The 24875-nt window shown below is 38.3% G+C and overlaps 1 protein-coding gene across 23 annotated transcripts in view; it reads left to right on the top strand.

Moving 5' to 3' along the window:
• Positions 1 to 24875, top strand: part of CDKAL1 (CDKAL1 threonylcarbamoyladenosine tRNA methylthiotransferase) — a 640160-nt gene that overhangs the window by 165306 nt on the left and 449979 nt on the right. For all 23 annotated transcript variants that reach the window (XM_086370076.1, XM_086370056.1, XM_086370074.1 and 20 more), the window contains one exon: positions 7986 to 8082. Coding sequence is in view for 20 of the 23 variants with exons in the window: in XM_086370056.1 (XP_086226182.1) it covers positions 7986 to 8082 (97 nt within the window). In the remaining 3 variants the exon portion in view is untranslated. The remainder of the gene's footprint in view (positions 1 to 7985; positions 8083 to 24875) is intronic.

Genomic DNA, 24875 nt, shown 5'->3' with positions numbered 1-24875 from the left:
CTTTTCACTAGATTGTAAACATCTTGAAGACTAGACCTTATCCTCTTATTTTTTTGTTTTCCTGTGTTTAGCATGTGGTGAATGACTGGTGGTAGAATGGAAACATGAAATGCTGAATTAATGACTTTTCAGTAAATAATAGTTCTTAGAGGTGAACCCAGGAACCTTGTATTGGCAATAAGCACAATAAAGGAAACCTATTGAACCTGAAATTAAGTACAGATTACCTGACTGGATTTAAATGGCCAGTTCATCAGGGAATGGTAGCTTGTTATATCCAGATACACCCTGAAGAAATGCCTGCTCTGTCTAAAAGGACTAACCACTGTGGTGATCTGTCTCTGGTGCCTACTTTGTTTGCCACTGTTACAAGTGTTGAGAAGCTTTAACCCTTCAGACTCCTCTTTTCTAGTGCAGTGAAGACCACTCGCCTTATGGTAACATTCTTCATTCTCACGGATTGTACAGTGTGCAACTATGATTTTAGCTTTGTTGGTTAAAATCATATTCAGTCTTGTGATCCTGAGATTATACTCCAGTTACTTTGGATTTGAATGTTTCCAGATACCCCCGGTTACATATTTGAATATATCTGGCTTATTTTTTAGGTTGATAAATCCTATCAAGACTTAGAGTAACTTTATTTTCAACCTTTGGCAGCTCCCAGCCTAACTCTGCAAGTCCCGACAATAGTCATGTCTGGAGACAGTGGCACTGTTGGTACAAACTTTGCTCTTTGGTTGTTCCAAAACTTAGGAAGGACATTGTGGTTATTGACACAGATCACAAACTCAGATCCTTAGTTGTTTTGTCTTAGGTTATTTGCTGAGATATTTTTTATGAGTTTCAGAGGGCTATGTAGGCCTGCATGTAAATACTTAAAATAGCATCCTCTCACTTGAGTATTTGGATGGAGACAATACTCACGTGCAGAGTAGTTTAGACTGCTTGCTTTGCATGGAAGCAGCTGGTTTTGACCCTCTTTCCACTACTGTTGTGAATAAGAGTTTTTAGGAGTGTTATCAGTAGACATTTAGAAATAAAAAAAATCAGACGTAGATTTAAGAATACTTTTTCATGAAAGAGAATTTTGATTGAAGGCTTAGATATTCTATGACTATTTTTATATGGATTAAGTGTCAATTTGCAGAAAGGATATAAGGAATAAGAGAAGTGAACATGGAGAATATGCAACATTTCCTCCTTTTAGAGGAACATTTCCTGCTACTTTTAGAGACCTGTGCTTTTCTTGATAGATCCATGAATTTATTACTCTTCTGTTAGACTATGATTTTGTTCATGAGACTCAGGAAAACAAGAACTGTGAAGTATTAAATAGTGTTTCTACTTTGAAGACATTCAACATAATATAATCTTTGTCTTTCTGTGTTGTTTTAATCAAGAAACTTTTGCTCCAATGTTTATTATACAGTCAAAACTCAAGTTTGATTTATGTTCTGAAATGTAAGACTCAAGGACCCAGAATATCCTGGGCACTCATCCCAGCTCCAGCACTAACTCCATAAAGTGTGGAACTCTGGGCCTCGACCATTGCGTCTTCTTAAGTCTCATTTGTGAAATATTAATATTATGTCGTCTTTATCTTCTGTTGTTTTTGTTCAGTCACTAAGTCTTGTCTGACTCTTTGCTACCCCCATGGACTGCAGCACACCAGGCTTCCCTGTCCTTCACTATCTCCCAGAGTTTGCTCAAACTCATGTCCATTGAGTCAGTGATGCCATCCAACCGTCTCATCCTCTCTCACTCCCTTCTTGTCCTGCCCTCAGGTTTTCCCAGCATTGGAGTCTTTCCCAATGAATCAGCTCTTTGCATCAGGGTCATCTCTTTGGTCTCCTGTATTGATAGGAGGATTCTTTACCTCTCACCACCTGGGAAGCCCCTTATTTTCTATGATGCTATGAATTTTAAGATTCTGTACGAATTATGTCTTTTGATGCTTGGTAGAAAAGAAGAAAAGATTTGTCTTCTGTATTATTCAGATTAATGCCTTAGACAAGGATATATCTCTATTTCAATTTAGAAATAGGCTTCAGAAATATGAACGATATTGAATTAACGTTTCAATTTTCATTTTAATTGACATTCCAAGGCTATCTAAAATTTATAGTATTTTAGAATTTCTTAAAGTATTATTCTTGTCAGCATTCATATTTTGAAGGATAAGGCTTTAAAAAATATGTCTGTGCTAGGTACATTTCTAAATAAAAGAAATTTCAGGCTTTATTTCAGGCTTATTAACCTGAACAAAGTTATCACTAAACAAAAAGAACAGGATGTAAGAAAGGAATATTTAGAACAAGAACACTCTTTGAGAAATTGCATTAAAACTTTTGGTCACAGAGTGTAGCATCAATATTCCATAGCTGGGGTATGATTTTTGGCTTATAGTTCTGGTCTGCCCTAGCATTTTAAAGCCAAATTCAACAAAAAGCATGAAATAATATTTTAAATAAATTATTTAAGCATCTCTATTTTGAACTTTTCCTCCTAATTTTCTGGTGTTCTGCTTACGCCCTAAAATCAGCCTTGGACTGTTATTTCTTGACCTGGTCTAGTGTTGATAATGTCAGCAGAACACTTTCCCTGGGTTATTGTATATTGGCTGTACTGTTTTCGAAAGTACATAATGAAGACCTTGAGGAAGTACGTATAAATGCTAACCATGATTATTACTGTTATAGAATTGTTGGTAGTGATTTTATCTTTTGTTTTTCACACTAATATTTTTTAGCCTATGGGAACATTTATACATTGCTAAAGAACCTTACAGTTTTGTACTCCACAGATTCTCTCCACATCTTTAGAGACTGTCGCATCCATTGTCATCAGCCATCACTTTGGAATGCATTTCTAAAACCTACCCCCAACTTTATTCCTGGCCAGCCAGTCAAGTTGCATTTTCAGAGACTTGCTGGGCATTACTGTTACCTCAGATCTGATTTGTCCTATTTGAATTTCCTTATGCTTCCCTGGTAGCTCAGACAGTAAACCGTCTGTCTACAATGCGGGAGACCTGGGTTTGATCCCTGGGTTGGGAAGATCCCCTGGAGAAGGAAATGGCAATCCATTCCAGGACTATTGCCTGGAAAATCCCATGGACAGAGGAGCCTGGTAGGCTACAGGCCATGGGGTCGCAAAGAGTAGGACACGATTGAGTGACTTCACTTTCCCTTTTCTATCTTTACTGGGGCTTCCCGGTTGATGATAAAGAGTCTGCCTGCAGTGCAGGAGACCTAAGTTTGATCCCTTGATCAGGAAGATCCCCAGGAGAAGGAAATGGCAACCCACTCCAGTATTCTTGCCTGGAAAATCCCATGGACAGAGGAGCCTGGCGAGCTACAGTCAAAGACTCTGACACGGCTGAGAGACTAACACTTTCGCTTTTTATCCTTACTACTCAGCTTCTGCCGATAGCTGGTGGCACCAGTGCTCTTTTGTATTTTCTTAGAGTAGGGATTTGCAATCTTTGGCCTTTTGGCCAAATCGCACCTGCTGCTTGTTTCAAATAAAGTTTTATTGAAACAAACACACCCATTTAAATACTGCGTCTATCTGCTTTTACTCTAAGATGACAGAGCTAAGCAGTTGCATCAGAAACCTGTGGTCACCAAAGCCTGAATTAATTCACTGTCTGGCTGTTTTTTAGAAAATGTTAATCCTTGCCTTGGTCTCAAAACCTTGGCACCACCTTTGATCCATCCTTAAGCTTTCCCAAGTATATTCTAGCAAGAGAACTCGTCTCCTTTTAACTTTTCTTTTTTTTTGGATCCTGCACATGTGTTCAGGTCCTCACGACCTTTTGCCTGGGGTATTAAATGAATTTCACCACCCCTTGGCTTCTTTTCCCCATGCAGTTCATTTTGCACCTTGCCACCATGGTCCTTTACTCAGTTTGGCTCCACTTGGTGTCCACTCTGCCACCAAAACTTAAAAAATTTCCCCACTGCCCACTAAATTGGAGCCTGCCCAGCATTTTTTTGTGAGGCTCCTTCCACAATATAAGCCCTATTCATCTCCTTTATACAGAAATTTTCTCTGTAATGAAATGCTTTCCCCCAGCTTTCTCTCTTCTTGCCTTTGTCCATGCTGTAACAACTGCCTGAACTTTTTCTGCCTCCCTTGCACCCTCTCCACTCCTATGAGTGCATGCTCAGTTGTGTCTGACTCTTGGCGACCCTGTGGACTGTAGCCCACCAGGCTCCTCTGTCCCTGGGATTCTCCAGGCAGCAATACTGGAGTAGGTTGCCATTTCCTTCTCTAAGGGATCTTCCTGACCGAGGGATTGAACCCGCTTCTCTTGCATCTCTTACATCGGCAGGCAGATTGTTTACCATTGCGCCACCTGGCAAGCCCTCTCCACTTTTATCTTGTTTTAAAATCCTCTCAGATTTTTTCATAAAGCTTTTTACTGTCTTTTCCTGTGTGCATATTCTTTTTCCCTCCATCATATGTTGCCTGTGTATCTTTCTGTTGCTTAATGCTGTGATGTTGTTCTTTTGCATCTTATCTGTTATAAACCAGAACGGTGTCAAGTATGACACACGTGTCTTCTTCTTACTGTGGTCCCTTAAACACTTACTGTCGTGTCTTGTGTGGATACCTGCTCAGTCATGTCTGACTTTTTGCGACCCCATGGATTGTAGCCTGCCGGGCTCTTTTGTTCATGGAATTCTCTAGGTGAGAATACTGGAGTGGGTTGCCATCTTCTTCTCCATCATGCCTTCAGTTCATTTCAGTCACTCAGTCATGTCCGATTCTTTGCGACCCCTTGAATCGCAGCACGCCAGGCCTCCCTGTCCATCACCAACTCCTGGAATTTATTCAGACTTATGTCCATCAAGTTGGTGATGCCATCCAGCCATCTCATCCTCTGTCGTCCCCTTCTCCTCCTGCCCCCAATCCCTCCCAGCATCAGGGTCTTTTCCAATGAATCAATTCTTCGCATGAGGTGGCCAAAGTACTGGAGTTTCAGCTTTAGCATCAGTCCTTCCAAAGAACACCCAGGACTGATCTCCTTTAGAATGGACTGGTTGGATCTCCTTGCAGTCCAAGGGACTCTCAAGAGTCTTCTCCAACACCACAGTTCAAAAGCATCAATTCTTCAGCGCTCAGCTTTCTTCACAGTCCAACTCTCACATCCATACATGACCACTGGAAAAACCATAGCCTTGACTAGATGGACCTTTGTTGGCAAAGTAATGTCTCTGCTTTTGAATATGCTATCTAGGTTGTTCATAACTTTCTTAGATGTACTTAATAATTAAGTAATTGAATCACATTATTGGAAGCCAGCTTTTTTGGGGGTGGGTTTAATTTTGGTGACCTATCAGATCCTTGCACATTTGGCAGTGAATCTAGGTGCATAGCTCAAATTTTTGAAGAAACCAAATATTATTCCATTGTATGTGTTATTAATGTAAAGAATTTTGTTACAATGTATTGATTGTTTGTTTGTTTGTTTGATAAGGTATTTCATATGTCACATTTACTGCAAGAAAGCTGTTTGTGTGTAATGATGTGCTTGGTACTGAATTTTTTTTTTTAAGTAAAACTAAGTGGCAGAGCCAGGCAGTAATTCTCTTGGTTATGTTAAGCAATTTACCACAGTCACATTTCCTTGATTCTGTTAACAAGTTTTTTCATGATTCCAAGTGGATAAGTTATACCAGAGTATTTTAAGAAGTTATGGAAGTGAAATGCTTATAGGTGCTGATAAACTAGTATTTTGTCCTCTGCCTGTTCATTCACTTAATCATTCTCTGCACACTTCCCAGCAGGTTTTGGTGTTGGCTGTTGGTCACACATAGCTGGCTCTGTTAATCCACTCCCCACCACCCCCCCTACTTTTTTAGGCTTTCAGTTCTGAATTTGTACACTTGAGAAAGTTGACAGAAACAAGGTGTGCCAGCTATTGAGACTTTTCGCTTCATAGTGTGTAGCCTAAAGTTTCCACGTCTGGAAACGGGGCTGCTGATTCCCTTAGCTTTCTCTGTTGGTTTCAGAACCCTATGCATTGCCTGGAGAGGGCAGTCAGAAGCACATTTGGGTGTATAAATCACCCGTAACCGAGCAACCTGTGAAAAAAATATACAGAGTATCACAGGTCCAAAAACCACATACTTGAAAAAGAATTGAAGATTTACAATTTTAATGTAAAATAAGCAAAGAATATGGATAGTTTCCAGGTTTTCCACCGTCTTCTAGCAGAGCATCAGTGTTTGCCGAATGCTCGCGTGCCCAGACAAATGACTGACACCCTAACCCTCACTTACATCAAATATGTCCCAACTTCCTCCTAAGTAAAGAAATGCCTAATACAATAACCAGACATACATACCTTTGAAGCAGCATTTCCACTTCTTAGAATTTATGTTAGGGAAATAGAGAACTTGGCATAGCTTTCACACCTAGGTTTTTATAATCCAGGAATACTTGCTCAAATATTCAAAGATTATCTTATCTATCCATCCACATGTGTTTGTGCATGTATATGTATGCACATATCTGTATGTGTGTTTATTGTAAAATAATTTGTAATAGTGAAAAATTGGAAATACCCTAAATGCCTCTCAGGACAAGATTAGTTAAGCTATAGTATACCTATACTGTTAGGTTTAAAAAGGATGAGATTCCACTCCTGGGTGTATATCCAGGATATGTAAATACTAATTCAAAAAAATACATGCATCCCCAATGTTCTTAGCAATATTATTTACAATTGTGAAGATTAGGAAGCAACCTAAGTGTCCATCAACAGATAAATAGATAGAGAAGATGTGGTATGTATTCACTGTATACACAATGGAATATTATTCAGCTATAAAAAAGAACAGAATTGTGCCATTTGCAACAATAGGAATGGATTTGGAGGGCATTGTGCTTGATGAAATGAGACAGAGGAAGACAAGTACCATATGATACCACTTATATGTGGAATCTAAAATATAAAAAAGCAAGTGAATTTAACAAAAAATGATAGACTCACAGTGAAAACAAACTAGTGGTTACCAGTGGGAAGAAGGAAGATCAGGATAAGGGATTAAGAGGTACAAATTTAGGTATAAAATAAGTAAGTTATGAAGATATACAACATGAGGAATATAGCCAATACTTTATAATATCTGTAAGTGGAGTATAACCTTTAAAAACTGAATCACTATGTTGTGTACCTGTAACTTATATAATATTGTACTGTACTGTCAACTGTAATATCAAATGTACTTCTATTAAGAAAAGTAGAATACAAAAAAAGGGATGTGGCTAATCTTTAGGTAAAGACACAAATGATAAACAAAGTGTATTGGATGGAAGTTATAAAATAAAGTATTGAAGTATTGTTTCATCTTTGTGTATTTATAGTGAACACAGGTCTATTTACACATCATACCTGCATTGAGAGGGATTGTCTAGACATAAGCATAAATAATCCATAACTTGTAGACATCTCTGAGGAACAGAAGTGAGGAGCTGTGTGAATTCTCCGAAGAGAGGGGGATATTATACCTTCTGTTTCTTTCCTATTCAACTTTTTAAACGTATATTTTACTTTTATACTAGACAAAAAGACTCAGAAATCATATAGTATGTTTTAGGAACATTTTCATTAATATTTAAAATAAATATAACTTATTTGAATGGCTAATGTCTGTCTGGAAAATGTGGCTTTCAAGAATGATTTATATCCTTGAGAATTCTATGTAAGTAAAATTTTTTTCTTTTAGAATGAGGCGGTAATGAATGACCTTACCAGATTGAACTGCCATAGTGTCCTTTATGGTGTGATAAATAGACGCCTAGTTCAGAAGTCATATTATAATGTACTTTCTTGAAGCAGCTGTAAGAAAATCCTGTTTTGTGCTAGATGGGCTTGTTGAGTTCTAGGGAACTTATGTCCACTAACATCGGTTTCCCAGGGTACACTTGTGAGGAAAAGAATTAACACTACTTTCTCTTCTATCTTTTAGAAAAGCTCAAGAGGAGAACAAGAAAATAGTGCTTGCTGGCTGTGTTCCTCAAGCCCAGCCTCGTCAGGATTACCTCAAAGGGCTGAGCATCATCGGGGTAAGCTTGCGCCTGATGGGAATATAGTCCCACACTGTTAAAACTTGTCATAGCCCCTTATTTTCTGTTTCCAGGTTATTTACAAGCTTGGTTACACTTCTGGATGTCCTTCACACACTTTCCCTATTGCTGTGAAAATTTTGTTATGTCTTTGTAACATTTGAACCTAGCATGGAAACATGTTCTAGGTTCTCTCATTAAAACACACACACACACACACACACAATAAAAACCATGGTATGGAATTTAACTTCGTTAATTATAACCTGGTCTATGTCTGCCTTCAGGAGTGTCTCTCGTGTATCATAGTAAATAGATGCGTCTTTTGGAATGTCCCACTTCCGTCATAGTTGTCCCCCGAATCTTGGCTTCACCATTACGCTGTCTCAGTCTATGCTGACTGCTCTGTGCCAGCCTCGACAGTCCTGTCTCTCGGTTTCCCTTTCCTTATTATTTAGTTACCTTTCATTTACTCTCTCAGCATTTCACAGAATTGTAAGTTTACAGTTAACTTGTATGATGTTTTGAATGTAGCCCACCTCTCTTTTTGAATTACTAGCTCCATGCCAACAGCTTTTCTATCTTTTTCTAAAACTCTGACCGTGTTTCTCCAGCCTTTCCCACGGTGCCAGAGATATAGTAGACAGTCTTTCAGAAAGTGTTTGGTGACTGAATGAAAGAAGTTTTCCCGTTGTACTTTTACTGTTGGTGTGCTCCTTTCCCTGTTGGGCAGTAAGCTCTCTCAAGTCGGGAGACGATGACCTACTATCTTTGTGGCCATCACTGTTCACACATGCCCAGAGGTAGCATTTGGATGGTATTTGTTGACCAAATGTTGGTGCTTCATCCTTTCCACCATTGATGATCTTTTAAAGAGGTTTCATAGTTTAAAAAATATATAAAAATATTACATGTTCATAGAAAAGACTATATATAAAATCGCCATCTGGATTGGACTCACTGGATTTTTTTTTCTTTTTTCATGTACTGTTGATAGGTTCTTATACTGTATTCTCAGTGTAATGAACTTGTTTTCCACTGTGAAGTCCTTACCCCACTGGCAAATTTAATAATCTTTGAACAAACATTCTCCTGTTAAACAAACAGAACCTGAATGTTTGGGAACTTTAGTTTGTTTTTACCACTTGTCTGTTTACATTTTGATTTCTCTTGGTTTAAGGAATGAACTGAATATGGACTCCAGAGTTATCTTTTCATGTCAAACTAACTTTCTCCATAAACATGATCCTGCTATGTTAGGAAAATAGAAAACTAGTTAGAATGCTGTTTTAGAGACAAAGTGTGGTAAAAGTTTGGAATTCATTTTTGAGTTTATCTCAAGGAATTACGTTCCCAGAATAGTAGAATTTCTATAGTATGGCAGAAGCCTGCTCCCTGTGTGCATTATAGGAACATTCCCCAGAACTCTACTGTGTGTTGTGAAGAGTTCAGTGTATGTGAGGATCTTGGGGAGATTCTCAAGATGTTGTAAGAGAGGATGCCAGTGCTGGTGATACGGGAGATGATTTTCAGAGATGGTGTAACTCAAGGACGTGGCAGTAAAAAATTTTCCCCGTTTAACCTAGCATGCTTTGTATTCTGTCTCCTTGTCTCATTTTATTACCTTTTAAATTCTTTAGATTTATTTAGTTTCTTTATAATTGGAGAAATAATACGTTTGAAGAAAGTGAATAGAAAGAAAATTCATGATCCTGTCACCCTAACACAATACTTATAACTTTGCTTATTCTCTTCAGGGGCTTCCCTAATGGCTCAGACGGTAAAGAATATGTCTGCAGTGTGGGAGACCTGGGTTCAATCTCTGGGTCGGGAAGATCCCCTGGAGAAGGGAATGACTACTCACTCTAGTATTCTTGCCTGGAGAATTCCATGGATAGAGGAACTGGTGGGCTACAGTCCTTGGGGTTGCATAGAGTCAGACATGACTGAGCGACTAACACTTTCACTTTCATTCTCTTCAGACTTTTTTTAACCTCTGCATATTTTACTTAATTGCAATGTCAAAACTATTTCGTGTCCCTGCTGTTCCATGAGATTTTATTCCATGAACTCTTTAACCATTTTAAGTCCTGTGTTAATATTCTACTGAAGGATATACCACAAGTTACTTAATTGTTCTTAATTGTTGGATATAAGTAGTTTTCCAATTTTTAGGGAATATACATAATACAATAATGTTAATCAAGGGCTTTCTATCTGAAGATCAGCATATTGTGAAAAGTTTCCAAAAGTAGAATTGCTGTATCAATAACAACATTTCAGAGTTGTAATATAATTATATCTTTAGTAATATTACTAAAGTATAAGATTGTTCTCTGTCAACATCCTTTACACAGCATTTGTATATGTGGCAGCTATATGACATCTGTCATAACTAGGTATAAAAGCTGTGTCCAGTAGAACTGAAATCTTAAAAAAAAAACAAAACTGGAGAAGGAAACCAGTGTCATTTATAATTGGCATTTGGAGAGATCCATTTCTGTATAGGGCTTCCCTGATGGCTCAGTGGTAAAGAATCTGCCTACCAAGCAGGAGACACTGGTTTGATCCCTGGATGAGGAAGATTCCTGGAGAAGAAGATAGCAACCTGCTCCATATTCTTGCCTGGAAAATCCCATAGACAGAGGAGCCTGGCAGGCTACAGTCCACAGGGCCACATAGAGTCAGCTACAACTTAGTGACTAAGCAGCAACAACAGTAGTTTCTGAATAGAATTGTTGAACTGCTACAAAATCAAAAACCTTCTGAAATACAGTGAGTTCTAGTCAAGTAAAGAAACAAATTATATTGGCTTACACAAAAGAATTCTGGAGTGTAAAACAATATGAAGATGTTTAAATTCAATTATTTGGGAAACTATTTTTAGGAGGATATTTAGAATTGTATTAAACAGTTGATTTACAGACTGTGTGAAAACTGTTATTCCAATCTCAGTATTTCCCTCATAGTGTTTCTATGATGGAGGCATCAGTAGAGATGGAAGGAAGACTAGCTGTAACTATGGCCTGTGCTTCCACCTCCTGCTAAGATTTGTCTTTGTTGCCCCTCAATACAGGGAGGGTGGTCTGCTCTGTTGACCAAGCGATTGAAATAAAAAGCTTTAGATCGTGAGCAAGGAACTTATTGCAACCCTGGGATTAAAAAGACATACTGCCCATGTTTGCAAGTGCTCCTGGAGTAAGCATTTAAGAAGATGTTTACTAAGGAAGAATGATATTTGTTACTGTTTTGACATGCTAACTTCCACCCATATCAGCCTTTAGAAATAGGACATTTAATTTTTTTCCATAATCAGAGATGGCAGTGTGGTGGGGGCACATAGTAATTGGTGATTTGACGCCTGGGCTTTATAATATCATCTCTTAATACTTTCTGAATCCAGTTGTGGTTAATATTATCTGTGTGGTGGGATAGAGAAAGAGGGTAACAGAATATCAAAACCAGAGGTAATACCTATCAACCTCTGGGTCCAGAAGTACTGGCTTCGGTGGCAGTAATCTTTAGACTTCTCTCATCCTGGTTTTTCCTTATAGTAGGAGAAGACAAAGGACAGATTTGAAAACATATATATGTTGGATAAAAAGATCTTTTTTTTAAGCAAACCTCTTTCCCTAATGTGATTAAATGAAGTTTATTTGTAGAATATAAATTTATAAAAATAAATTTATAGGTAATCTGTGCAGAATCAAGATCTTTTCCATTTTTAAGGGATCTTAAAACATTTTACCTTACTGTGAAAACTGTTATTTCTCTTTGGACAAATATTTATAGTTAACTATTCACCTTGCAATTAGTTTTCATGCAATGCTACGTTTTTTTTTTTTTTTCAATCCTTGCTCTTAATTGTATACATTAACTCTGTGGCTAGCTGTAGGTAGTTCCAAGATTGTGTGACTGCTCTATTGAATGCTATTTTTCTTCACTTTGTTCATTTTTTGGCAGGAAAGTTGCTTTTAAATTAGTCAGCCAGAAAGGATGTTCTCTTTTAAAGTTTGGTAGCAGGAAAGAATAGCAGACATCAGAGCTCAGAAAGCCAGACTTTAAGTCCCAGGGTTGCCACATTATTCTTTCTTCTATTCAGCTAGTACTTACCGAGTACCTACTAAGTGCTAGCTACTGTTCCAGGTGTGAGGGATGCAGTGGTTTATAAAAAAGATCCTTGTCCCCATAGAGCTTACATTCCAGTTCTTGGGGAGAGAAATCTGGTTTGAGCCCAGGATATCTTCAGCCTCCTGGAGCATTTGGTGGGATGGGTCCCTAGGCAACAGGGAGATTGATGAGGTGGGAATTTGTTTGTAAGGGTCAGATGCAAATACACTTTGTGTCCATCAGCTGGGAGTTCTGTTAGAAATAGACAGCTGAAATAGTATTTATTTACTTGAGCTCTTCCTGAGGTGGTGGTATTCCTCAATTCCTAGAGTAGTCATTATTGATAGCCATGACATTTATTAAGAAGGTTGGTTTTTATTCTGTTACATGAAAGCAGGCTTACAGAACTATACATTTTGTGTAGTTTTTTGTGCTAGTAAACAAAGACTTGCATCTGAACTCGGCTTGGTGTTGACTCATTAGCCTTGTCTTTGTGTTAATATCTCTAGAAATACTAAATAACGGAATTAATCAACTGGTTGTAACATTTTAAAACATGCAGTTCAAAGTGGAATATACAGTTGGATGTTCAAAATTTGTGAGTGATAGAACTTCCTGATGTGCCAGCTGTGAGCCCTGCAGGCAGGTGCATATTTTCTTTGGAGAAATGAACAAAAATGTCCTTTAACACAGGTGTCCACTTATCTCAGGGACTATTACCAGGTTGATTTGCAGTGGTTTAAACATTTTTTCAGGCAGGCTACTCTAATCCCGAAGAGTCAGACAGCATGGTGACTGTTTCATATATGAATGTTAATTTTGAAAATTATGTGTGTAAATAAAGGAACATTTGAAAGAGGATATGTTTTAGAATATTTCTATGATATACTGTATTCCAAAAGGAGAATTCATGAAATGAAACAATGTCCCAGTAACAGTGGCATTGATATTGAGGGCAAAACTTGAGAAACTATTCTTCTATTTTTTTCCACTTCATGTCATTTAATATTTCTTCTTGTCATATTCCTTTTTTTTTTTAACCTTTAATTATCAAAATGACAGCACTGGAACAGAATGACAGGTAGATTTAAAAGCCCGTTCATTTTTGTGCCTTCCTAGATCTATTGTCTTTACTTTTTTGGGGCCTCTATCTATATGTGTACATATTTTTCACCTACTGAAGTATATAAGAGGAGGTCTAGCATATTACGATTTAGGTTCATGTCCCTGGCCCACTGCTTGTTAGCTGTGTGACCTTGTTCAAGTTACTCAACCTCTCTGTACCTCAATTTCTTCATCTGTAGCGTGGAGAATAATAATAGAGCCTAACTCTGAATTTTGTAAGGGTTAAAGTATTTAATAAATGGGCTTGGCATGGTCCCTGGCACATCATTAGTGCTCTGTATTAGCTTTTTAGAATTATTTAATTCTCTTACTAGTGGGATTAACACTGAGTACAGCTATGTGCCTGGAATGAAGCTATCTGCTAGAGATACAGAGGTGAATAAAATTTGTTCCCTAAAGACAGTGAAATCTGAAGAGAGCTGCAAGTAATCATGATAAATACACCTAAGGATACAGTCTGGTGGGCACACAGAGGTTAAAGTCGTTCTTGACGGGTTTCAAAGGTCAAGTAGTGGTGTGATGAATGGAGGAAGGGGAGAGGGCTTCTGAGCAGAAGGCTCATATCTAAGGAAAAGCATGTGTGCTTAAGGGTGCCGTGGAGGTAGAAGGAATATCAAGAAGTGTGTCCTGATTTGAGTATAACTTGGAGGCACTGGCTTTAAGAGGTGTGGTTTGAAGTATTGCAGACTAGTGATGAATAGAGTGGGAAGGAGTTCAATGCAATGCTTAGGTCAAAATCAGCATGACTGGGTTAAAGATGAGGGCAGGAATAAGACAGTATGCAAAGGTGTTACAAGCGGTATAATCTGGTGGTTATTTCTATATACACCTGTTCATTATTTTAAACTCTTCTTGTATGTTATTGGTACTAACTTTTTTAAGTAAGATTTATTGAGATATAATTAACATATAATGAAATCACCATTGAGTTTTATGTGGAACATTTCCATTGTACTGGAAAGTTCTCTTATATCCTCCACCCCCCACCCTTAACAAATGTAAACAGGGTCCCTGGAAATCATAGTTCTGATTTCTGTCCCTACAGTTTTGCCTTTTTCAGATGTCACATAAATAAAATTATAAGCATACCTCAGAGATATAGTGGGTTTGATTCTAGACCACTCCAGTAAGGCAAACATCACAATAAAGCAAGTCACATGATTTCTTTTTTGCTTTTCAAATGCACATAAATGTTATGTTTATACCATATTATAGTCCCTTGTAGCTCAGTTGGTAAAGAATCTGCCTGCAATGCAGGAGACCTAGGTTCGATTCCTGGGTTGGGAAGATGCCCTGGAGAAGGAAATGGCAACCCACTCTGGTATTCTTGCCTGGAGAATCCCATGGACAGAGGACCCTGGCAGGCTCTAGTCCATGGGGTTGCAAGAGTCGGACATCACTTAGTGACTAAACCACCACCACCATAGTCTCTTAAGTGTGCAATAGCACTGTGTCTAAAAAATATATTCATACCTTAATTTTAAATGCTTTATGGCTAAAAATGCTGTGATCTGAGTCTTCAGTGAGTTGTAATCTTTTGGGGAGTGGAGGGTCTTAACCTCAGTGTTGATGGCTGCTGACTAATCAGGGTGGTGGTGGCTGAAGGTTGGGGTGGCTGTGGCAATTTCTTAAAATAAGGCAGCAGTGAAGTTTGCCTCATTGATTGACTCTCCTTTCCATGAATAATTTCTCTGTGGCCTGCAATGCTATTTGATAGCATTTTATCTACAAGAAGAACTCTCAAAATGAGTCAGTTCTGTCAGATCCTGCTGCTGCTTTATCAACTAAGTTTATATAATATTCTAAAGCCTTTTTTGTCATTTCAGTAGTCAGTTAAATTTGCTGTCTTATGTGGGCACAGTTCATGGTGCCCCAAAATAACTACAGGAGTGACATTAAAGGTCACTTATCTCAGATCACCATAACAAACAAATATAATAATGAAAAAGTTGAAAATATGCTGAGGATTACCAAAATGTGACACAGAGATAGGAAGTGAGCAAATGCTGGAGGAAAAATAGTGCCAATAGACTTTTTCAGCAGCGTTTCCATAAATCTTCTATATATACATATAAAACCCTCCATATTTGTAAAGTGCGATAGTCCAGGCTTTGCCTCTTCTATGTATATATATAAAACCCTCCGTATTTGTAAAGTGCGATAGTCTAAGCTTTGCCTCTTCTATATATACATATAAAACCCTCCGTATTTGTAAAGTGCGATAGTCCAGGCTTTGCCTCTGTATATGTTACTTTGTTTTTTCACTTAGCGTAATTCATTCAGTGTTCATACATGTTGTGGTTAACAGTTTTTTACTTGTTACTGTATGGAGTTATTTCACTATATGGATGGACCACAGTTTGTCCATTCAGCTAGTTGATAGAAAAGTTGTGTTGTTTGCAGTTTGGGGCCATGAAGAATAAAGGTCCTGTAAACACGTGTGCACAGTCTTTGTGTGTTTGCGTTCTCTTGGGTGAATACCTTGGAATGATACTGGTTGGTCGTGTAGTTAGCATTTGCTCAGCCTTTTAAAAACTGCCAAATTGTTTTCCAAAACAGCTGTGCTGTCTTGCATTTCTACCAGCAGTTCAGTTGCTTCACCTCTTGACCAGAGCTTGGTACTGCCAGTTTAATTTTAGCAGTTGTAGTAGTAGATTAGTATTAATAGTATCTCATTGTGGTTTTAATTTGCTTTTCTCTGTTGGCTAGTGATGCTGACCATATTTTTTGTGATTATTTGCTATCCATATATCTTTAATAGAGCGTTTGAACTTTTTTTTTTTTTAAATCACCTTCTCTTTTGGTGACCTTGAGTTAGGACAGTGTTTCTTAGATAGGACACGGACACACACACACACACACACACACACACACAGAGCACTGTTTTTTAGGACAGGAAGGAAAAGAAATCAATAAATCGGACTTTTCAGATACTGTTAAGATGAAGAAATAAGCCACGAACTACAGAAAGTATTTCCAAAACATTTATCTCCTAAAGGGTTTATATCCAGAATATATCAAGGACTCCTACAACTCAACAGCAGGGAATCAACTTATTTTAACATGGGAGAAAATGTGTGTGTGTCTTTTAATCACTACTTTTTATTGCCTTTTAAAATATTGATATCATAGAAGCTTGGAATTTGAGGGAGAAGGGAGTGAGTGGGTAAAGTCTCCTGTGGTTTCAAAACTTAAAATTTATGTTTCTAGGATCTAGGAACAGGTCTGATAAAATATATATATTTTTCTCTTTTAACACCCCCCCTTTTTTTTTTTAAAGAATGGAAGGGATTTGTTCAACTCTTCACTCTGTTTGCAGTTTACCATGGTGAACACTTAGACAAGCTCCAGAAAGCCAGGGATGTTTTTTGCTCTTATTTTACAGCTTTACATATTTTACATTATTTTCTGTACTTAGTACAGTGCCTGGCTCAGTAAATATTTGTTGAGTGGATATTTGTTAAATATCAAGTATGCATTTATGTTTTTCCATATTGTTCTCAGTTTTACCAGCAGCATTTATTGTTAAAATGTCTTTTCCTTCTTTGATGCTAACTCTTATCATGTTTGTTTCTTAATTAATGTATGAGTTTTGTATGTTGCTTAACAAATTACCATAAACATGTTGCTTAAAATAACACATTTATTATCTTATGCTTCTGGAGATGAGTTGGACTTGGGTTTTGCTGGGTTAAACTCAAGGTGTTGGTATGGTTGCGTTCTTTCCTGGAGTCTCTGGGGGCGTCTTCTTCCTTGGTCTCTCCAACTTTTAGAGGCCCCACATTCCTTGACTTGTGGCCCCTTCTTCCATCATTATGGCCAGCAATGCTGTCTTTCTCTCTGTACCTTCCTCTAGCATTGCCTCTCATCTCCTGAGATGGGAAAGATTCTTAACGTTTAAGGACTAGATTGGGCCCCTTTGCCTAATCCAGGTTAATCTCATCATCTCAAGGTCTTTAATCATGCCTGCAAAGTCATGATTAAAGTTTGCCTTGGAAGGTAACATACTCTCCTGTGCTATGGATCATGACTGGAACATTTTTGAGAGGCTATTATTCTGCCCACTACATGCAAATTATTTATTGATGATTTATGCCCCTAATGTATGTGTTTGTTTTAATTCTTTTTTTTTTTTTACAAGTTTTTTTTAATAAGAAATGGGCAAAGCCAGCTTTCTTTTCAGAATCAAAATGCAGAACAAATGGAAAAATTATGGTACTTAAACCTTCACAAGTGTGAGCCTCCACAAATAATGCAACCAAGTTTTACATTTTTTAACAGCCCTTCTACATACACTCCATCTTCTCTATCTTAGTTCCAAATTTTATCTTCATTCCCAAATATACCAATTCCATTGTTACTTAAAAAGAAAGAGCCTTCCCAGTTACTGTCAAAAACTACTATTTAGCTTACCCCTCCACTACTCAGCAAACTACAGAGAGGATGGAGTGTAATATGAGCAGCACAGAGTCTTATGCAATTCATGAGGACCACTAAGTCCTTACATGAATCTGGTTGCTAACATTTCTATTATAGTACTTTTTTTTCAACTTTAGTATTACTTGAAAAATAATTTTTTACTTTATAGCATGTCCTATTATTTAATATGGCCATAATATTCTAATGTCCCAAGGAATGTTTCTTTATATCATTTAGTTTAGTGTGTTGATTAGCTGCTTAAGGTTTCTCCCTCTCCCCCCCAGAAAGTTTTATAGGCATTTTAATTAGATTTAAGAGCGAAAAGTTCCTGGTACTGATCCCCATTTTGCTGGCATCCATCTAGCCTGGCTTCATCTTTCACTTAGTAATTTTTATCTCTTACTCAGTGTTCATCACTCACTGGTACCATTCAGGTAGAAAGTATGATTTCAGTAGTGTGTGGAATGTGTTGTCACATAACTTTTGATGAAAGGGCTATTTCTACCACTGGGGAATAATTTTTCTCAATGAAGAGATGAAAGGAGATCATGTACTGGCAGATGAGAGAGTTGTTTTTTTTTTTGAAAAAGTTAAACCACATGTAGTGTCAAATGCTCTTTTGTATAATTCATGAGCAAACTTGTTCAGGGGCTTGTGAATTCAAGAAATTTTACTCCAGTAGAGTTAACTAGTGACTACTCTGGACTTCCCCAAATTTAAGAGATTTGGAAATTGAGTTCTCTTCCAATAGCATTTATAGAGATAGGGACTTTCCTTAACGGCTTAAAGAAAAAAATTTTTTGAGAGAAAAATCTTTATTTTTAACCATGATGTCAGTATTGAATTTTAACCTGTCAAATGCTGATTATTGGATCAAACTCCCATTATGGTAAGAGTGAAAAATCTGAATATACACTTAATGGAAAAGGCTTTTTATAGTATAGTTCTTCACAGAAAAAGAAAAGCATTTTTTTTTTTTTTCCCCAAAGGTTGATAGAATTTTTAGGTGCTTTTAAAGTTTTGGTCTGATACTGCTTAATTAGAATGAAACACAGATTTGTCCTAGTTTATTTATGTACAGGCAGGGTTAAGAGTGCCAATGAGAGAGAGCCTCTGTATCTGTGTTGATGTGTATCTATAGTGTATAACCTTTGTTACTCCTGAAAGGATCTGAAGTGTCTTGGGATAAAATCAAGAGATAGTGAAACCCCAGCCAGATTCATGCAGGTATAAAAAGACCAGCATCAAGTAATAGAGAAATATGGATGAAGAGTAGTTTTTACACATTTTTGATAGTATTAGCCTGAGCGATGCTGTTGAGATTGTTCTGTTAATCCTTCAGTGACTTCCTTCAGCGGGTAGAATAAAATCTGACCGGCACAGCATGAGCTGCAAGGTCTTCCCGTAGGCTCCCTCTTCTGATTATCTTACTTCATTACCTACCATGGCGCCCCCATTCACCATGGCTTCTGTCTCTCTTCTCCTGTGTGTGATCTTCCCCCTGGAGGCTCACGCTGGTGTTTCTGGCGTACGGCTCAGGTCGCAGCATTGATACTACCTGTCCAGAGGTTGGCCTGGACCACTGTAAAAAACTGCTCTCTCCTCCTCCAGTCACTGCCACATTTTGCTTTCTTCATAGCGTCTGTCATGATAGAAATGAACATGTTCCATTGTTTAGCTCTTTATCTCCCCCAACCAGAAGCAGGGACTTGGTGTTTTTTGCCATTAGTTCCCAGGTTCCTAGAACAGTCATAGTCCTTGGTTGGTGCTTAATAGATACATGTCGAGTGAACGCATGCACAGCAGAGGTGATTTGTGGATGAGCATTTGGGGGGATAGTTGTTGCCTGGGTTCACTTGAAAGTCCCAAGTTCAGTTGGATAGCATTTTGTGATTATTTAATAATGACATCTACATACAAAGGAAAAGGGAAACTCGAGAAACCTGCCCCCTTGGTGCTGTTTCTAGATAAGATTTACTGAGACTCGGTTCAGTTCAGTTGCTCAGTTGTGTCCAACTCTGCGACTCCATGCACTGTAGCACACCAGGCTTCCCTGTCCCTCACCCACTCCCGGAGCTTGCTCAGACTCATGTCCATCGGGACAGTGATGCCATCCGACCATCTCATCCTCTGTCGTCCCCTTCTCCTCCTGCCTTCAGTCTTTCCCAGCATCAGGGTCTTTTCAAGACTACTTGGTTAAGAATTTAGCAGGATACCTTCATGCCTGTGTTCCCTCAGCTTAGGAAATAGCAGTAAGTATCTATTGCCAAGAGATGTTGTGAGGGTTAAAAGTGATGGTGCATGTGGCATGTTAGTACGGGGCTTGGGGCAAGGTAATTGCTCATTATTACTAGTCATTAAGCTTTATTGACTGTGTGAAAGCCTTTGACTGTGTGAATCACAATAAACTGGAAAATTCTGAAAGAGATGGAAATACCAGACCACCTGACCTGCCTCTTGAGAAATCAAATGCAGGTCAGGAAGCAAGTTAGAACTGGACATGGAACAACAGACTGGTTCCAAATAGGCAAAGGAGTACGTCAAGGCTGTATATTGTCACCCTGCTTATTTAACTTATATGCAGAGTACATCATGAGAAATGCTGGACTGGAAGAAGCACAAGCTGGAATCAAGATTGCCAGGAGAAATATCAATAACCTCAGATATGCAGATGACACCACCCTTATGGCAGAAAGTGAAGAGGAACTCAAAAGCATCTTGATGAAAGAGGAGAGTGAAAAGTTGGCTTAAAGCTCAACATTCAGAAAATGAAGATCATGGCATCTGGTTTCATCACTTCATGGGAAATAGATGGGGAAACAGTGTCCGACTTTATTTTTGGGGGCTCCAAAATCACTGCAGATGGTGACTGCAGCCATGAAATTAAATGACGCTTACTCCTTGGAAGGAGAGTTATGACCAACCTAGATAGCATATTCAAAAGCAGAGATGTTACTTTGCCAACAAAGGTCTGTCTAGTCAAGGCTATGGTTTTTCCAGTGGTCATGTATGGGTGTGAAAGTTGGACTATAAAGACAGCTGAGCACCGAAGAATTGATGCTTTTGAACTGTGGTGTTGGAGAAGACTCTTGAGAGTCCCTTGGACTGCAAGGAGATCCAACCAGTCCATCCTAAAGGTGATCAGTCCTGGGTGTTCTTTGGAAGGACTGATGCTAAAGCTGAAACTCCAGTACTTTGGCCATCTCACGCCAAGAGTTGACTCATTGGAAAAGACCGTGATGCTGGGAGGGATTGAGGGCAGGAGGAGAAGGGGAGCACAGAGCATGAAATGGCTGGATGGCATCACCGACTTGATGGACATGAGTTTGGGTGAACTCCGAGAGTTGGTGATGGACAGGGAGGCCTGGCATGCTGCGATTCATGGGGTCGCAAAGAGTCGGACACGACTGAGCGACTGAACTGAACTGAACTTATCTAGTTGCTGGTTGTTGAGAAAAAAGGATGCTTCATGCACATACTAAAGCTGTATCTCTGACTGCAGGACGGTTTCAACCTCTTCCTGGTCTGTGCTTTTATTTTAGCCTGGTTGGCAAAATTGTGTTTGAGGTGTGTGTTAGTTTCCTGGGGCTGCCTTTATCAAGGCAAACCAGGTGGCTGTCTTAGCCATACTCCAGTTGCCAATAACCACAGGTGTGTTTATGAATTAATTAAAATTAGAATTCAGTTCCTCAGTCACAGTTAGCCATGTTTCAAGCAGGCAGTAACCGCATGTGACTAGTGGCTGCCATGTTGGACAGCCCTGTGTGTAAACATTTCTCTCATTGTAGAAAGGTCTGTTGGAGAGCACTGCTGGAAAGAATTAGGAAACAGACTAGCTCTTTTATTTGCTTTGGGTAACTTTGTATAGGTTTATTTCTTGAATATATGTTGCGTTATAAATTTGGAGTAGTTCATAATAGCTGAAAAAATATTTTTATGGGTTTCTTTTAAAAGTTCTGGAGCAGAATGACTCATTAATGTTATTTATGAATTGTTTATTCACCAACTCTTTTCTTCATTGTCAAGAACATATGGAGTCAGTAATAGAACATACTGCATGTCTTTTTTCCCCCTGTATATTTATAACGAAGTGCCTGAAGGACACAAGATACTGTTTTATTTATTTTATTTGAATTATATGCCTGAGACTAAGCTCTTGTGTATTCAAGGCTACAATTTATAGTATTAATTAAGAACAGCTTTCTTTTTCTCCCCAGAATGAATTCAATATATTCTTCATTATTATATGTGAATCTTGAGTTTGTTTTCATTCATGATTGTTTTTTCTTCTCTCCCTGCCTCCCACCCTGTGCTTTTTGCCTCCTGACCTTTCCTTCTTCCACTTAATTCCCCCTCCCCTGACTCTTCTCTGTCTTCACTGGCTACTCTTCTTTCTTTTTTTCTCCCACTGCTTCCTCCAGTAACCTCCTTACTAGAAATGGAAATGACACAATATTCTCTTTAAAGCATTTAATGAACTTCTCCCCTGCTTTTTTGTAACCAAATGCTCCCCGCCCCCCCACCCTGACCTTTTCCTTAAAGATACATCTTTATCTTTAAACACTTTTTTAAAGTATCTGTATAAAGTAAAGATACATCTGTATCTTTAAACACTTTTTAAAAGATACAGTTCAATCACCTTACTATTCTTCCATTTAAAGTGTGTAATTCCATGGTTTTTAGTATATTCACAGAGTTATGTGACCATCACCACAATCAGTTTTTAAAATATTTTCATCACTTCAAAAAGAAACACAATACTCCTTAGCAATGCCTCTCCCGTTTTTTACCCACCCATCCTAGGCAATCACTCATCTACTTTGGCTCTCAAGTTTTTCCTGTTATGGTTATTTCATTTGCATGGAATCAGACAATATATTTTTTTTCCTCTGGCCTCTTTCCTTTAGCATAATGTTTTTAACATTACTAATACTTCATTCCCCTTTATGGTTTAATGATACTTCGTTGTATGCATAATACCAGATTTTATTTATCTGTTCATCAGGAACTGGGAGTTGGGTTGTTTCTACCTTTTGCATATTGTGAATAATGCTGTGACTGTGTACAGGTTTTTTGTGTGGACGTATGTTTTCATTCCTCTTGGGTATCCACCTAGGATTGAAATTGCTGGATCATACTCTTCAGTGGTTTGAGGATCTCCTAGACCGGTTTCCAAAGCAGCAACAGGATTTTATTACATTCCCACTAGCAGCACGTGATGAGGGTTCCAATTTCTCCGTATCCTTGCCCACACTTGTTACTGTCTGTCTTTTTTATTATAGCCATCCCAATGAGTATGAAGTAGTATTTCATTATGATAAAATATATATAACATAAAATTTACTGTCTTAACCAATTTTAAGTGTGTAGTAGAGTGGTGTTAAGTGCATTCACTCTTCTGTGTAACCATCACCACCATCCATCTCCAGAACGTTTTCATCTTTCTAAACTGAAAATTTGTGCACTTTAAACAATAACTTTCCACTTCCTCCATTGTGGTTTTGATTTGCTCTTTTCATGTGCTTATTGACCACGTGTATATCTTCTTGGAGAAGTGCCTATTCAGATCTTTTGCCCATTTTTAAGTGGCTTATTTATCTTTCTACTGTGTTGGAATAGTGCTTTATATAGTTTAGATTCAAGTCTCTTCTCAGGTATATGATTTACAAAAATTTTCTTCCATTTTCTATGTTGTTTTGTTATTTTCTGGGTAGTGTCTTTTGATGCACCAAGAGTTTTTAATTTTCATGTTCAGTTTGTCTTTTTCCTTTCATCACTCATACTTTTGATGTAATAGTAAGAAACCATTGTCTTATACACAGTTCATTTAGCTTTATGGCTGTGTTTTCTTCTAAATCTTACAGTTTTAGCTTACCTCCAACTTTTCAGCTGTTCCTTCCACATGCTATTCTGACTCTTCTCTAGAGATCCTGCTTCTTACTCGGTCCATGCGCTGTGAACTTGGGTGCACTACCTTGTTTGAACTGCTGTCTCCAAGTGCATAAGAAAGCATTTTTGTTTTGATTCCATTGTTGAATTGTTTCATACTGTACTTCTTTTATGCTGTCTCCATCCTCAGCTCATGTGTCGGTTGTTCACCTACACTGGCTGGGAAATTTCACCAACTCTTCCTTCCTTGTGGTACCCGTGTTTATAATATCGTGGGCAATCTGAGTGTCCATATGGAGTGTCTTGTCAACATTCTAACCTTCCTTACTTCTCAGCTCCAGTCGTTATCACTTTTCTCCTTTTTCAGCAAATTGTTCTCATGACACGATCTTGCCATTCTTCAAAAATGCTAAATGCTTATACCTGTCTTCTATTATCACCTCCTGTTCTCTTTTTCTTCTTTCTCTCTGTCCTCTCTCCCTCTTACCCATCCTCCCCTTCTTTCTTTGCTTTCCCCAATGCCCAGCCACTTTGTTTCTCCTTCCTGGCTCTGGTCTCCAACCTGTACTTGAAGTATCATCTTATCCAACATGCATAGTTAATTTCCTTTTTTCTTCATCCTTCATGTGCATCCTATAAATCTCTCCATGCTACTTCCTCAGCCTTTTGACCCTTCCTCACATATGTTGTTGTTGTTCAGTCACTAAGTTGTCTGCAACCCCATGAACCGCAGCATGCCAGGCTTCCCTCTCCTTCACTGAGTTTGCTCAGACTCATTGTTCCTCACATCTGTTAGATGTTCAATAAATGATGAGTGAATGAATGAGTGATAGAATGAGCAAACCTTGGATCAGTTTATTTAACTCTTCAGTTCCTGCAGAAGAACTGCTGGGGCCCTGGGAAAAATGACACCTATACAAGGAGTCACTGTTAAAGTTCATGGTATCTCTGTACTTCAGCAATTTTCATGTATTTCTAGTCTTTACTTCTTTTAAAAGGTACTAAACCTTTTAACACATATTTTAAACATCCACTGTGTTCTTATTTAACAATATTCTTTCTCTCTCATAGCAGATGAACTTCTATTTCATGTAGGAAATTGAGGCCAACAGATGGGAATCTTGCTTAGTATTCTCTGGCTTCTACAAGAATAATAGCATCTGTTTTCATGCTTCCCTCCTAACCCCCTATTTAAGAACAGGATGACTTGGCCCCTCTCCCATTCTGGGCTTGTGTCTCTACTGGTGTTT

Source organism: Bos grunniens, chromosome 23 (assembly GCF_055505025.1).
Source record: "Bos grunniens cultivar Pamir isolate PY7600 chromosome 23, Bosgru_T2T1.0, whole genome shotgun sequence".
NCBI lineage: Eukaryota > Metazoa > Chordata > Mammalia > Artiodactyla > Bovidae > Bos > Bos grunniens.
This window is presented reverse-complemented; position numbering and strand designations above follow the sequence as displayed.